We start from the raw sequence: 15,944 nt of genomic DNA on the forward strand, positions 1-15,944 counted from the left end.
CCAATAAACACTGCCACACCCAGGGACCTCCTACAAACACTGGCACACCCAGGCACCTCCTGCAAACACTGGCACACCCAGGGACCTCCTATAAACACAGGCACACCCAGGGACCGCCTGTAAACACTGGCACACCCAGGCACCTCCTTATAAACAGTGACACACCCAGGCACCTCCTGTAAACACTGACACACCCAGGGACCTCCTATAAACAATGGCACACCCATGGACCTCCTATAAACACTGGCACACCCAGGCACCTCCTATAAACACTGGCACACCTAGGGACCTCCTGTAAACACTGGCACACCCAGGCACCTCCTTATAAACAGTGACACACCCAGGCACCTCCTGTAAACACTGACACACCCAGGCACCTCCTTATAAACACTGACACACCCAGGCTCTTCCAATAAACACTGGCACACCCAGGCAACTCCTATAAATGCGGCCATACCCAGGCACCTCCTGCAAACACTGACACACCCAGGCACCTCCTGTAAACACTGACACACCCAGGCACTCCTGTAAACACTGACACATCCAGGCACCTCCTGTAAACACAGACACACCCAGGCACCTCCTTATAAACACTGACACACCCAGGCACTTCCAATAAACACTGCCACACCCAGGGACCTCCTACAAACACTGGCACACCCAGGCACCTCCTGCAAACACTGGCACACCCAGGGACCTCCTATAAACACAGGCACACCCAGGGACCGCCTGTAAACACTGGCACACCCAGACACTTCCAATAAACACTAACACACCCAGGGTCCTCCTATAAACACTGGCAGCTCCTATAAATACTGGCACACCCAGGTACCTCCTGTAAACACTGGCGCACCCAGGGACCTCCTGTAAACACTGGCACACCCAGGCACCTCCTTATAAACAGTGACACACCCAGGCACCTCCTGTAAACACTGACACACCCAGGCACCTCCTTATAAACACTGACACACCCAGGCTCTTCCAATAAACACTGGCACACCCAGGCAACTCCTATAAATGCGGCCATACCCAGGCACCTCCTGCAAACACTGACACACCCAGGCACCTCCTGTAAACACTGACACACCCAGGCACTCCTGTAAACACTGACACATCCAGGCACCTCCTGTAAACACAGACACACCCAGGCACCTCCTTATAAACACTGACACACCCAGGCACTTCCAATAAACACTGCCACACCCAGGGACCTCCTACAAACACTGGCACACCCAGGCACCTCCTGCAAACACTGGCACACCCAGGGACCTCCTATAAACACAGGCACACCCAGGGACCGCCTGTAAACACTGGCACACCCAGACACTTCCAATAAACACTAACACACCCAGGGTCCTCCTATAAACACTGGCAGCTCCTATAAATACTGGCACACCCAGGCACCTCCTATAAACACTGGCACACCCAGGCATTTCCAATAAACACTGACACACCCAGGGACCTCCTATAAACACTGGCACACCCAGGGACCTCCTATAAACACTGGCACACCCAGGCACCTGCTGTAAACACTGGCACACCCAGGCACCTGCTGTAAACACTGGCACACCCAGGGGCCTCCTGTAAACACTGGCACACCCAGGCACCCCCTATAAACACTGACACACCCAGGGACCTCCTATAAACACTGGCACACCCAGGCACCTGCTGTAAACACTGGCAAACCCAGGGACCTCCTGTAAACACTGGCACACCCAGGGACCTGCTGTAAACACTGGCACACCCAGGCACCTCCTATAAACAGTGACACACCCAGGCACCTCCTACAACTACGTACACACTCAGGGTGCTCCTCCAAATGCTGACATGCTCAGGAATCCCCTACTAATACTGATATGTACAGAGACCCACATCAACTACTGACAGAGCCATGGGTCTCCTCAAAATATGGACATACGTAGGGAACTCTTGCAAATATATACAGGGGTGCACTAAAAATACTGACATCTCAGGAAACATCCAGCAACTACATACAGAGATGCCCTATAAATACTGATAGCTCAGGAAACTCCTGCAAATGCTAACACATCCAGGGAGCTCCTTAAAATACTAACTCACCCATGGAGCTCCTGTAAATGCTAATACTGAGAAGGATGCCCTGCAAATTCTGACTCAGGCAGGGAACTCCTGCAAATACTGGCAAATCGGAAGATGCCTTACAAATACTGACACACACCAGGAACCCCTGCAAATACAGTACACATGGGGGGAGTGGGGTTGTGGAGAATACCCTACAACTATAAACACTCCCAGGGAACCCTGCAAATACTGACAGATTCAGGGAGTTCCTGCAAATACTGATACACAGAAGAATGTCATACAAATACAGGCACATGCATGGAAGTCTTACAAATACCACGACAGGTAGGGAACGCCCTTCAAAAACTGAAATGTCCAGAGAGCTGCTGAAAATGCTGACATGTACAAAAATGCCCTAGAAATACTGACAGATGTTACATTTTCTCCCCCACTGTGTAGCCCTATTAAATATTTCTGTGTCATTGGGGAAATATATTTATTTCTCACATAACAAAGAATTTGTGGCACCTTTCTAGAGGAGTCTAGACTCCTGTGTTGTTGTGCACTTGTACAGTTTGCTGGAACATTGCCACTGCAAATGCTGACACAGTGATATTGTCATGGAAAGCCGAAGCAGCTTCTGAAAGGTTGTTATTAGGCAAATACAAATAAAGAAGGAAGGAAGGAAAATGTAAATTACTGTTGTTGTTGATATGATCTGAGATAGATCAATATCACCGTTTTTTGGCTCTCTGTCATGATGTAAGTAATGAATTACTTATTCCAATACCAGCAGACACTGCCACAAAATAGAAGAATAATTCACACAATTTTTTATCACTTAGTACGACCTGTATTAATTTCTAGGCAATAGAATTGAGCTCGCTCTAGGGGTTCCCACTGTAGTATATCTGGGGTCTATGCAGTAGAGTTTGAAAGCCTTTACGTTACACTGACGAACCTGCACCATTCTACAGTTTGTGCACTGGGCATGGTTTTCCTAGATTAAGATATCCAATGGCATCCCCTCAGGACAGGCAGTTTTCTGTTGTTTCTATCTCAAAGGTTTTGAGTTTCTAAAAGTGCAATCTGCTAATGATATGGTGAGGACAAAGGGCATTTAGTGCTTTGGTTGCTAAACAGATGTGTTTTAACCAAAGAGACTGAAGAGTCGAGTAAAAAGCAGAGGCCGACCTGAAAAAGAGGATGAATTATTGTGGTTTTCCCAATGTCAAATCACGTACAGAAAGACTGAACCAAAAAAGAAAGGATAGTGACAAATTAGAACTCATTTAATAAAATTAAAACTTATGCTTACCATGCTTTATAATTTACTGCATGAAGGAATGAGATTATGTGATGTTAAGCTAACGTTTCAAGTCTAGACGGCTCTTCATAACAGTTCTGAGGAAGAGTCATTTAGGTCCAAAACGTTAGCTTGCTCTCTCTCTCTCTCTCTCTCCAGGGCTGCTGTCTGACCAGTTACGATCTCCAGCATATGTTGTTGTCAGTACGGATTCCAGCATCTGCAGTAATTTGCTCCTACATGTCTTTATTACTTATTCATGGCTACTGGGCATTGCTGGCTACACCAGCATTTATTGCCCATCAGGGCATTCTCATTGGCTTGTTAATCCAAAGACCCACAGAATGTCCTGGGGACCCGAGTTCGAATCCCAGCATGGTGGAATGTGAATTCAATAAAATATCTGAAATTAAGATTTTAATGACGACCATGAATCCATTGTCAATTGTTGGTTAAACCCACCTGGTTCACTAAAGTCCTCTAGGGAAGGAAAGTGCCATCTTTACCAGGTCTGGCCTACATGAGGCTCCAGATCTGTGGTAATGTGGTTGACTTTTATCTGCCCTGTGGGGAATAAATGCTGGCTTAACTAGAAATGCCTTTATACCATGAATAAATAATATGCACAGAGGGCAGTTAAGAAATAACCACTGGAGTCACAAAAAGGTCAGACTGGGTAAGGATGCTAGATTTCCTTCCCTAAAGGGCATCAGTGAAGCAGATGGGTGTTTTCAGTAGCAATCATATTAACATAGTTACCGTTAGACACTGTTCCAGATTTTTTTATTGAATTCAAATGTCACCATGTGCCATAGTGGGATTCAAACCTATGTTCCAAGGATGTTGACCAGGTGTTCTGGATTACTTGTCTAGAGAAATTACCACTACATCATCCATACCTCTTTCACTTTTGGACCACAGGCAATAATTAGAAGTTGTTAACAATTATAATATCACTAAAAAACCCACTTCTGTTACAATTTCTAGATGTCATTTTCTAGATATTTTTCAATTAACCTGTTCAGATGTGTTATTGCCTCATTGCCACAGTGGGTTGTGGAGAACAAATCACTAAGTATATTTAAGACAGAGATAGATAGGTTCCTGATTAACAAGGGGATCAAAGGCTACGGGGAGAATGCAGGAAAATGGGCTAAGAGACATAGCAGCCATGATCGAATGGCACAGCAGACTCAATGGGCTGAATAGCCTAACTCTCCTCCTATATTTTATGGTCATATAGTTATGAAATACACTTCTGAAGCAGGTGGAACTTGGCACAGGCCTTTTGGCTCAGAGACAGGAACATTGTACCACAACAGCTCTAATTAGACTTAATTTTCAATGGCAAATTTAATGGGCTACTTATGTACAAATACAGCACCTTCATGAAGTTCATGAGGTGGTTAGAGATGAGATGCAGTTCTTGAGAAGCAAGTGGCATAGACATGCCAATCATCTCGTGATTCATGGGTTATTCCTTCTTTGCCCTGTTGCTAGTCAATTCTATATTGTTAATGGTTTGTATGGTTCGTGCATTTTTTTTGCCACATTCTGACCCAAGTATTTTACCTTTGCTTTCGACGATGCTGCAGAGGTGACAGTTTCATTTTCTGGCTTTCTGGAGTCAGCAGATCTCTGTAATTCAAAGCCAAGCCATCCCTTCTTGCTGGGAACTCCATATTTTGTTCCGAGTCCCAATCCTGCAGTTGGTTAAAATATAAAAGAGCTCATCAAGGAAGCAAAGATAAAAATATTAACAATGTTCTTAAGAACCATCATTAGTAACAGCAACAAAGACCGCTGAAGAGGAGGAACACAAACAAGTTAAATTCTTGGAAAACAACACAGTGCTTATAAATCATTTAAAGGAGAGCTAATTGCTTAATGGTTAAAAGTATTAGAATGGCCAGTGAGTCACAATGACCCGAAAAACTTCAAGTACAAGATATAATTAGTTAATTTCGAAAGGGAATGCAGAACATGTCATCACAAGGAGTCATTGATTTGAATAAGATAGCATTGACGCATTTTAAGAAAAATTGGACAAACATGAGAAAGACTATAAAAAGGGTTATGTCAACGAAGTGGGATAAGGAAGGATGGGAGAAAGTTCGAATATACAAAAAGCATCAGAATGGACTGGTTGAATGATCTGTTTCTGCGCTGTATGATTTATGGAATCTACGTAATTGAGATGATCTCATTGTTCCCACTTCTGTTATATCTGCTTCTGAAAGTTGTGAGTGCTTTCAGATATTGGGCAAGGATAAGAGTGGGCTCAATGATGATGTCTCCTGCCCCTTCCGAATGCAGTGCTCCCCACCTCCACATCACCATGCTCAACAGCCTGTCAGGTCACATTCGGGCAACGATTACATAAAAAACATCCAGACTGAAGCAAGTACCATTATAACAATTCAAGACGGCACATGAACAGGCCTTTCGGCCCACCAAGCCTGCACCGATTCCAATCCTTATTTAAATCTTCTACTTATTGCCCACGCATGGTTTAAGTCCCTCTATTCACTTCCCGTTCATGTGTCAGCACATAATCATAATTTCAATAGTGAAGGAGTCAAATAAAATTGCAAAGTCAAAAAGAAAGTGAAAAAGGTTCTGAATGCTTCATTCGACCAATTATGTCCAATATTTTGTTCCCATTATTGTAAACCCAGTATCTAAGTCAATGCTCTAATTAGTACCATCTTGGCAATAACCACTAGGAAGTCAGACAAAGAATAATTGATCTGTCTTTGCTTACAAACTACATTTTCTTTTCTTGATATGACATTCAATACAAGACTACATTATTTTGGTAGATGAATCAGGGAAAAGAAAAGGCTAATTTGTCTGGAATGCATTGTCTGAAAGGGTGGTTGAAGCCAGATTCAACAGTAAAATCTCAAAGGAAATAAGATGTACACTTGAAAAGGAAATATTTGCCTTAAAGCTATGCCCTTCAGTTTTGGACTTTGCTACCCTCTGGAAAATACCTTGGTTATTTATCCTATCGATGCCTCTCAGATTTTATATTCTTCTATGAAGTCACCGTCAGCTGCTGACGCTACAGGGAAAATAGCCCGAGCCTATTTAGCCTCTCCCTGTAGCTCAAACCCTCCAACACTGGCAACATCCTTGTAAATCTTTCTGCACCTTTTCAAGTTTCCCTCCACCCTTCCTACAGCAGGGAGACTAGAACTGAATGTATCCTAAAAGTGGCCTAACCAATGTCCTATACAGCCTCAACATGGCCTCCCAATTCCTACACTCAATGCACTGACAAATAAAGGCAAGCATACCAAAAGTAAAAGGAAATATTTGCAAGTTTCTTGGGAGGAACAGTGGGAAGGAATTAATTGGATAATGTCTCCATTGAGTTAACATAGGCATGATAGGCTGAATGGACTCCTTCTGGCTTGCATGATTCTATGATACCATCAGCAAATCAAGCTTTTAACAAAAAAATCTGTTCACAGGTTGTGAGTGTTGCTGGCTAAGGCCAGCATTTGTGCTATCCTTAATTGCCCTTGAGAAGGAGGTGTTTGTAGTGATTGGAACAAGGTCAGCAAGGTGGACCTTACAGGATCTGAGTTCCCTAACTGGGGCTATTAACCTGACCAATCAGGGAGCCCTGGCTGACAGATATAAACTGGAGCGACAGGGGTTGCGTTCACTCTGAGAGCTGGATCTAATGGAACTCGATCAGGTATAAATAAAGGGTGAAAAGGTACCAGCCTCTGTGGAGTTATTTCAGTGATGAGCTGCCGTCTTGAACCACTGTATTCTATGAGATGTAAGTACAGCCCTGGTCCTGTTAGGGACAGAGTTCACAGGGAAGGGAAGACAAAGCAAAAGCTGAAGAACTGGACCAGAAGAGGGTTACTTTCCACTGTTACCACAACAGATAAAGAAATACTTTAAGAATATGTGAAAATTCCACAAAGAACTTTATCAAGACTTTGTTCTGAGGAAGTTCTTCTGAGGAACTCATTCTGACAAGTTCTGATGAAGGGTCACCCGACCTAGAATGTTAATTCTGTTTTCTCCTTCACAGATGCTGCCAGGCTTGCTGAGCTTTTCCAGCAACTTTGTTTTTGTTCTTTATCAAGACTTTGACCTCTAAGCTACCAGAGGAAAGCAAATCTCATTATACAAGAAGCAAAACTGAGAAACAAGTGGTTCAATAATCGCCCAAGATTTAAAAGAAAACTAAAGCTAGTGGTGGAAAAGATGGGGTGGAAGGAATCTACAGGTTTGCAATCTTGGAAAGAAATTCACACTTTTACTGTCATTTCTGCATTGGTAAACATCAAATCACAAAGAACACATTCAACAGCAGCCCAGCATGCTCAATTCTCATATTTCACCTCTCTCCTCCATCACTGGGGAGCTGTATTGGACTAATTCTGTTTACGAATTTATCAGTTCTGGAAGTCAGTGCTATGACAAATCTCCCACGTGAAGCAACAACTTACACTCACTTATTTCACGTTAGTATACTGTGTTCACTGTTCATCAAGTGGTATCTTTATATGGGATAGTTAAAATGCAGTCTGTGGAACAGCTTAGATCAGGCTGCAAGCATGACCCAATACTCCTCTGATCACATGTCAGGAGGGGTGAGTTCAAAACTAGGAGGCATAATTTTTAAAGCGAGAGCAGCAAGATTTAAAAAGAATATGAAGGGCAACTTTTTTTAACACAGCAAGTGGTTTGTGTGTGGAATGAACTGCTAGAAGTAGTGGTGGATACAGGCAGAGTTACAACATTTAAAGACATTTGGATAAGTACATGAATATGAAAAGTTTAAAGGGATATGGGCCAAACACAGGCAAATGAGACTAATTTCATTTGGGAACATGGTCAACACGGACTGGTTGGACCAAAGGGTTTATTTCCATGCTGTATGACTTTATGTCATTTTAATTCTCCGTCTCTTTTCCACTCTGACCCCTCTGTCCTTCGCAAACTACAGTTGTCCAATGAAGCTTCAAAGGGGTTTGAAGGATAGCATCTTCTCTCTCCATTAGACACCTTCTAATTTCTCAAGGCCTAATAGTGAATTCAACAATTTCAGATGATAATCTCTGCCCTTCTTTTAATTTATTGCTTTTTGTTTTCAATGCTAGTGATAATTCTGCATTTTTCCTCGTTTAGACTGCTATTAAACCCACCTTTCATTTCTTTATTTGCCCCAAGAACTCTCTTTTTGCCTTGTACCATAATTTCCACTTTGTTCTACCCCCATCTTTCTGCTCTCTCTGCCTCTGTATCTGATTAAAACCTGTTGCATCGCTAGAGATGCAGGCAGACTTGTTGATTTTTTTCCAATGTTCTCTGTTTTTATTGCAGACTCCAACCCTCAATAGATAAAAGCAGAGCACAACAGATGCTGGATTTCAAAATGAGGAGGATGCAGGGACGAATGAGTGACTGTTTACTTCCACTTCATGTTTCACGTCAATTAAGGAGGCCATTATTTGTTCTCTCTTTAAGGTTAAAGATCCTGTAAACACATAAAAAATGATTACTTCTAAGCTTCTGCACTTTATCTCACATTACAATCAACACAGAAACTGGAATGCTCTGTCGACTGGAATCACCGGCATTCCCTCAATGACACATATTTGTAAATGAAGTCATATACTGGGGCTGCATGAAACTACGGCGAGCTGTGAACACAGCCCCCAGTCCATCATGCAAACCAGCCTTCCAGCCATTAACTCCATCTATACTTCCCGGTGCCTCCGGAAGGCAACAAATATAATCAAAGTCCCATCCCACCCTGGATATACTGTCTTTTACCCATTCCCATTGGGCAGAAGATATAAAAGTTTGAATTCTCCTGTGAAGAGATTCAAGAACAGCTTCTTCCTGTTATCAGACGTTTGAATGGACCCCTCAAATGCTAATTCTGTCCTCTCTCTCTCTGCACCTTCCCTGTGGCTGTAACACTGTATTCTGCACTCTGTTCTGCTACCTTGGTGCACTTTGTATGGTATGATCTGCCTGTATAACTCGCAAAACACTTTTCACTGTATCTCAGTACATGTAACACCAATAAATCAATCAATCAACATACACATTAAATTTTTTGACTTTCTGATGAGATTGCTATTCCCTACTTAAAACTATTTACATACATTTTCATGATTTATGTTTCTTTTCCCTGCTTCAGCAAACAGGGTGTGGTAGTTGTGTTGTTTGCAAAATTCAACAATATTGCACAGGACAAACTCAACATGGCAAATGTGGAACAGAATTTGTTTCCAAGTCACACATCCCTTTCCCTCCTATCAATTACGATACCAATGTTGATTTTTTTCTACTAAGTTTGAGATAGGGTATCTCAGTTGTCTACAACAATCAAATTTCCCTTTCTGAGTTTCTCAAAAGTATCACAACATAATTCATTGCTCAAACTTTTCCATTTATCCCATTGCTGTTGTAGTAAGGCCCTGTTAACACCATTTTTTTACCTACTGGCACAACTTTCTCTTGGTGCATGCTGCAAAACACAAATTTTACCGCACTCATTTCATTTAATCTGATCACTATGTACGATTTATATTAATTTGGAGTCAGCTCTCTTGTTTTAGGCATAGTGGTAGAACATACAGCTCCTCAAACCACACAATTTTAAAAAATGCATTTATACAGCACTTTTCAGGAACCTCTCAGGGTCTTCCTGAACATTTACTGAGTCGGTCATATAGCACAGAAACAGTACCTTTGGACCAAACAGTACATGCTGACCATAATCCCAAACTAAACTAGTCCCACCTGCCTGTGCTTGGCCCATATCCCTCCCAACATTTCTCGCTCATGTGCTTATCAAAATGTCTTAAATGTTATAACTATACTTGCATCCACCAATTCCTTTGAAAGTTCATTCCATGTGCAAACCACTCTTTACGTTAAAAAGTTGGCTTCTGTTGCTTTTAGATCTTTCTCCTCTCAACTTAAAAATATGCCTCCTAGCCTTGAGATACTCCACCCTAGGTAAAGAAACCTGCAATTCACCTTATCCTTTACGAGCAATTAAGTAACCTTGAAATATCAGAACTTGAAAAATTTGTACACAGCAAGATCCCATATACAGCAACACGATAATCACTATTCTGTTTTGCGATGATGAATAAAGGATCAGTATTTGTCAGGTCATTGGTGATAACACCCCTGCTCTTCATCAAAAGACTGTTACAAAATATTTTGCGTACAACCCAGAAGGCAGATTTTTCCTTGGCTTAATGTTTAAACTGAAAAATTGCACCTCAGACTTTGTAGAACTCCCTCAAAACTACATAGGAACGTCAGCCTAGAATCTTGTGCTCGGCTCCTTGAGTAAGGATCATGATTAGTTTATACCCCAATCCTACATCTTTGCCTTAGCTCTGTATCTATTAATACTCAAAAACAACTTTTTTAATTGAACCTGTCGGTGTTCCCTAAACCTCTTCTTTCGTTTACCATCCCTAGTTGTCCTTGAACTGAGAGGCCTGATGGTTCATTTTAGAGAACGGTTAAGAGTCAACCACACTGTTTTAGTTCTGGCATCGCACATAAGCCAGTTTGGATAATGGTGGAAGATTTCTTTTTCCAAAGAACATTAGTGATAAAGTTAGTGGAATCAAGGGCTATGGGGATAAGGCAGGAACAGGATACTGATTGTGGATGATCAGCCATGATCATAATGAATGGTGGTGCTGGCTTAAAGGGCCAAATGGCCTACTCCAGCACCTATTGTCTATTGAAATAGATGGGTTTTAAAGTTTCTTTCTAGTCCCTGACCAGTCAGAAAGCCCCTGGAGCCCCTCAGGGAGGGAAAATTGAATGGCCAGCTTTCTCATCTTGAAGCTGATTCTGAAGGCACGATCGATACTTGGTGACAGATCAGCTATGCCAAAATCCTAGGAATTAGCCACCGCATACAAGTGATTGTTTTTTAGTGGCAAGCAATCTCCTTGTAATTCCAGATCTTTTCATTTTCATTGCCTCTGGCTTGCTTTGTGAAACTGCAGCAGTCAGCGGCAAATTATGCGAAATATCTTGTTTCCAAAGGGCACAAAATCCACAGATGGGTATTTCAAACACTTCGCTGGCCAGAAACATACATTCACATCTCATCAGCGCAACTGTTTTCAGGATCCACTTATGAACTGTGAAGTTGTCTTGTAACATGAGGTTTGAATACATGGAAGGCCCAAAGATCATGAAACAAGGACTCTTCATTCCACTGGCATTAGGTGATTACAAACGTGATGGGAAATTAAGTATAAACAAGGAAGTGTTTACAGTATGTACATGGAATGAAGCTTATGCGTTACAATGGGCTGGGGAATCCTTTGTCTTTATTTCTCCTCTTCCCATCAGCTCTCCTTGTGCTAAAGACATTTTTTTCTAGTGAGGGAACACTTGACTGATCCTCACATCATCATTTGCTGCTGGAGGTTTGGTTACACACTTCCGTCCCTGAAACCCGCTGAACCAGTGACTAAACGGAGAATGCACAGAATCTTTACAGTGTGGGAGCAGGCCATTCAGCCCACTGACCTCCAAAGAGCATTCCACCTAGACCCACACCCCTACCTTATCACTGTATTTCCACTTAGTCTGCACATCCCTGGACACTATGGACAATTTAGCATGGCCCATCCACCCCACCTGCAAACCTTTGGACTATGGGAGGAAACCAGAGCACCTGATGGAAACCAATGCAGACACGGGGAGAATATGCAAACTCCATATGGACTGTGCGACTGTGTTGCAAAGCAGTTGAGATGTGAGCAAGTTCAACGGCACCATATTGGCAAGCATGCTCCAGTCCACATTCCCAGGCAGCATTCTCTCTCTTTGCACCACTGATCTGGGCAAACAGGAAAGGTTGCCTGAGAAGCCTTTGCAACCTCTTACCTGTACCAGTACCTTCCAAGCGATTCAGGGTCTGTAGTGGATCACCCCTTAGGTTGATCACGTCTCCAGGAGGCATATGATCGGCAGCACTTACTGCTTAAGTTTCTAACTCCTAGCAAGTGCTGCCTGCGCCATTTTCCACGATAGCAGCAGGTGTCCCCATATGGGATGCAAAACCCGGATTCAAAACACACAGGCCCCCTTAGGATTGCTATCCAATGGCATGACAGTCCAGTCATGAAGCACAGACATTTCGGGATGGTTCTGCAATGATACTGAGTGATTTGCTTACCTCCCTACCATCCACCAGCCTTCTGCCCTCGTGCAACTCAACCTGCGAGTCGTTTTCTGAGGCTGTTCTCCAACTGCTGGTTCAACAACATATGTCTGGCCACCGGAGTGTGGTCACTTGATGACTCTGCAGGTTAGAGTTTCCATTCATCATGTGCCTCATTGCTACTCCGGAGGAATACCCTTGCACATCATAGAAAGAAACCTTAAAAACGCATCTGGTTCACATATGACCGTTGCGGAAGGAAATCTTACAGTCATAGAGTCAGACATCAGGGAAATAGTTCCTTCAGTCAAACTCATCCATGTGGCTGTGCCTAAGTTAGATTCCTGATGCTTTCCATACTCTCTACCCTATTACTTGTTCTGGAATCTTTACTAACCTCTACAGAGCCACAGATTCATAAAGATGTACAGCATGGAAACAGACCCTTTGGTCCAACTTGTCTATGCCGACCAGATATCCTACATTAGTCTAGTCCCATTTGCCAGCATTTGGCCCACAGCCCTCTGAACCCTTCCTATTTGTATACGCATCCAGGTGCCTTTTAAATGTTGTAATTGTATCAGTCTCCACCCTTCCCTCTTTTAACTTGTTTTTTCATAATTTTCCATGCAACTGAACCCACTATTTAGTTTAAAGCCCTAGTTATACGCTTCACGAGGCCTCTGACAGGCAACTTTTTCACACAGAGGATGGTTTGAGTGTGGAATGAACTGCCAGAGGAAGTGGTGGAGGCAGGTACAGTTATAATATTTAAAGGACATTTGGACAGGTACATGGATAGGAAAGGTTTAGAGCGATATGGGCCATGCACAAGCAAGTGGGAATAGTTCAGTTTGAGAAACTTGGTAAACACAGGCAAATTGATCCTGTCAGCTTTACCTTCATTCAATGTTTGTTCTATTTCTGGGAAATTGTCCACCTCGAAGTTTGTGTTTCAAATAGGAGCAATTCTCCATATTCCTCTCATTCAGCTTGAGATTCAACTGGACCGAAGCAATAGCCACTTTTTCCTTCCCATCGACACTATAACAGCACCACGCCAGGGCCAAGGAAAATCCCTCACCATTGCCACCTGCTGTTCAAAGTCCTATTACAGTTTGTTATAGGAAGGCCAATGATTAATAAATTAGGGATCACTGTGCAGTGGTAAACTCAGGTTAACATCCAGGGAAATGGTTTCAAATCTTGAAATACCAGCTGGTGAAATTTGAATTCAAATCATAAAACCTACAAGTGAAAGCTAGTCTCAGCAATCGTGAGCATGAAATGATCGTAATATGGATTGTGGCGAAAAAATACGCCTGATTCACTCATGTCCTTATCTAGTGTTACTTCAGACTCAAAGCAATGTGGTTTACTCTTAACAACCTTCTGAAAAGACAGAGCAAGACAATTACTTCAAGAGCAAACAGGGATGGCCAATAAATCCCAGCCTCATCAGGGTTACTAATATCCCGTGAAAGAATAAAAAAGCTTCAGAGAAATGAAACAATCTGAGCTGGTCAGAATGTGAAAGATGAGCAGCTCAGCATTTAGAGTTACATGCAAAATATCCCAACTGGCTGCATGATGTTTTGACATTACCTAGTATAGTCATGGTGATAGATCTGGCATGACATAAGTAACACATATGAATAACACAAATCATTTCCACTAACATTAGAAACAGGATAGTTCGTGATTGTAGAGCATATAGTTAGTGATAAGGTTACGGAAATGCAGTGCCTGAAAGGGTGGCGGGGACAGATTCAATCATGGCTTTCAAAAAGAGATAGGCTAAAGACCGGATGATAAAAATAATTTAGGTTTTCAGGAAGAGGGCTAGCTAAGTTGCTTTTGCAGAATTTTATCCTCTCTAAAGTGCCCCCTACCATGTGTGGGTCATGAACTCACTAGTCATCAGGGCACTTTCCGAGTGGATCTACCCTGAGACAGGCAATTTAGAATCAGTCTACAAACAGGCAACTGGTCATACAGAATAAAAACAGAAGTTGCTGGAGAAACTCAGCAGGTCTGGCAGCATCTATGAAGAAAAAAAATCAGAGTTAACATTTTGGGTCCAGCGACCCTTCCTCAGAACTGGTCATACATCTTGGCTAAGGACGAAACTGGCTGCTAGCCTCTGTCAGTAACGAGCCACCTCTGGAAAGATCACTTGCTTCCCTCCTGGGCAGATCCCACCCATAGGGAGCCAACCCAGGCCAAGAGTTTCCTTCAATTCTGTTGTTCTGAACTTCTTATTTCTCTATTTTGTAATTTATTCCTACAATCTGGAATGCTGGACTTTTTACTTCTTTATTTTTCTAATTTTTTTTCCTGAGTATTTTACTGAAGAATCTGTACCTAGGTACCTTGTACCAAAGATGGCACACTACATGACGACTGGCTAACTTTGCACTGAACTCATTTGAGTACATGTGACAATAAAGCTAATTCAGTTCAATTCTGAGAATGTTAATTGTTCAAACTCTCATGAGTTACGTCACCTAAAGTCTTAGTGCCTCAGATGATGTGCTCTACTTGTGGCAGTGGTTGTGGCGAAAGGTCGAGGGCGGGGGTGGAGGAAATTGTCAAGGCACATTATCTTGAAAGCAAAGGAAGTTACTGAAACTTCTCTCTTTGCAAATTGTTGCACAGGAGAAGAGTTGCGAGAGAAAAATTGGTGCAACAGTATTTGGCTGGGGTCATCATCAACAGCCAAGAGTTGTCAACTGAGGTTGAACTTAACCAAGCTGAAATGGAGAACTTAATTCTGCCATGTTTTCAAGAGAGTGTCACTCTCTTGTAAGGATTAATTTAGAATTTTCAACCCCAGAAAGCTGTGGATCCTCACTCATCGCAAACACTCCAGTTAGAGACTGACAGCTATTTAGACAGTCAGGGAATCAAACCGATAGTACAAGATGGTGGAATCAAAGTAGCAAATCAGTATGTTCTTATTGAACAGTCAGACAGGCTTAAGATGCTGAACGACTTCCTCCAACTTCTTTTTCTTAAGTTTGTAACATTTTCCACCAAAGCACACTGAGTGAATTTCAGAAGCTCGGGCTGTGCAATGCAAGCTTCATTGCTTCAACCCTCTGCATTCAATCAAGCTGGAAAAGTTATTGTATCTAATCAAGTTGGATTTATACTGCAAATTTCAGGGTTGATCGGCAAGATTAACAATTTCACAATGACACTGAAGCTGCAGCACTGACCCAGCATCAAAGCGAAATCTATTGCCACCAATTTGGAAGGAAAAATCTTCAGGGTTTTTGGGGAAAAGGCAATGGGGAGTGGGACTAATTGGATAGCTCTAATTACAGCCATGACCATAGTGATGGGCTGAATGGCATCCTCCATCTGTACTGCAGATTCTACTGTTAAATCCATCATTTCTCT

General features: G+C 42.5%; 1 protein-coding gene across 1 annotated transcript in view; it reads right to left on the bottom strand.

Moving 5' to 3' along the window:
• LOC125447744 (meiosis initiator protein-like) overlaps nucleotides 1-15,944 on the bottom strand; it is a 182,120-nt gene that overhangs the window by 60,519 nt on the left and 105,657 nt on the right. Inside the window, exon 4 of the mRNA XM_059640887.1 lies at nucleotides 4,919-5,049. Coding sequence (XP_059496870.1) covers nucleotides 4,919-5,049 — 131 coding nt within the window. The remainder of the gene's footprint in view (nucleotides 1-4,918; nucleotides 5,050-15,944) is intronic.

Source organism: Stegostoma tigrinum, chromosome 39, assembly GCF_030684315.1.
Source record: "Stegostoma tigrinum isolate sSteTig4 chromosome 39, sSteTig4.hap1, whole genome shotgun sequence".
Classification (NCBI taxonomy): domain Eukaryota; kingdom Metazoa; phylum Chordata; class Chondrichthyes; order Orectolobiformes; family Stegostomatidae; genus Stegostoma; species Stegostoma tigrinum.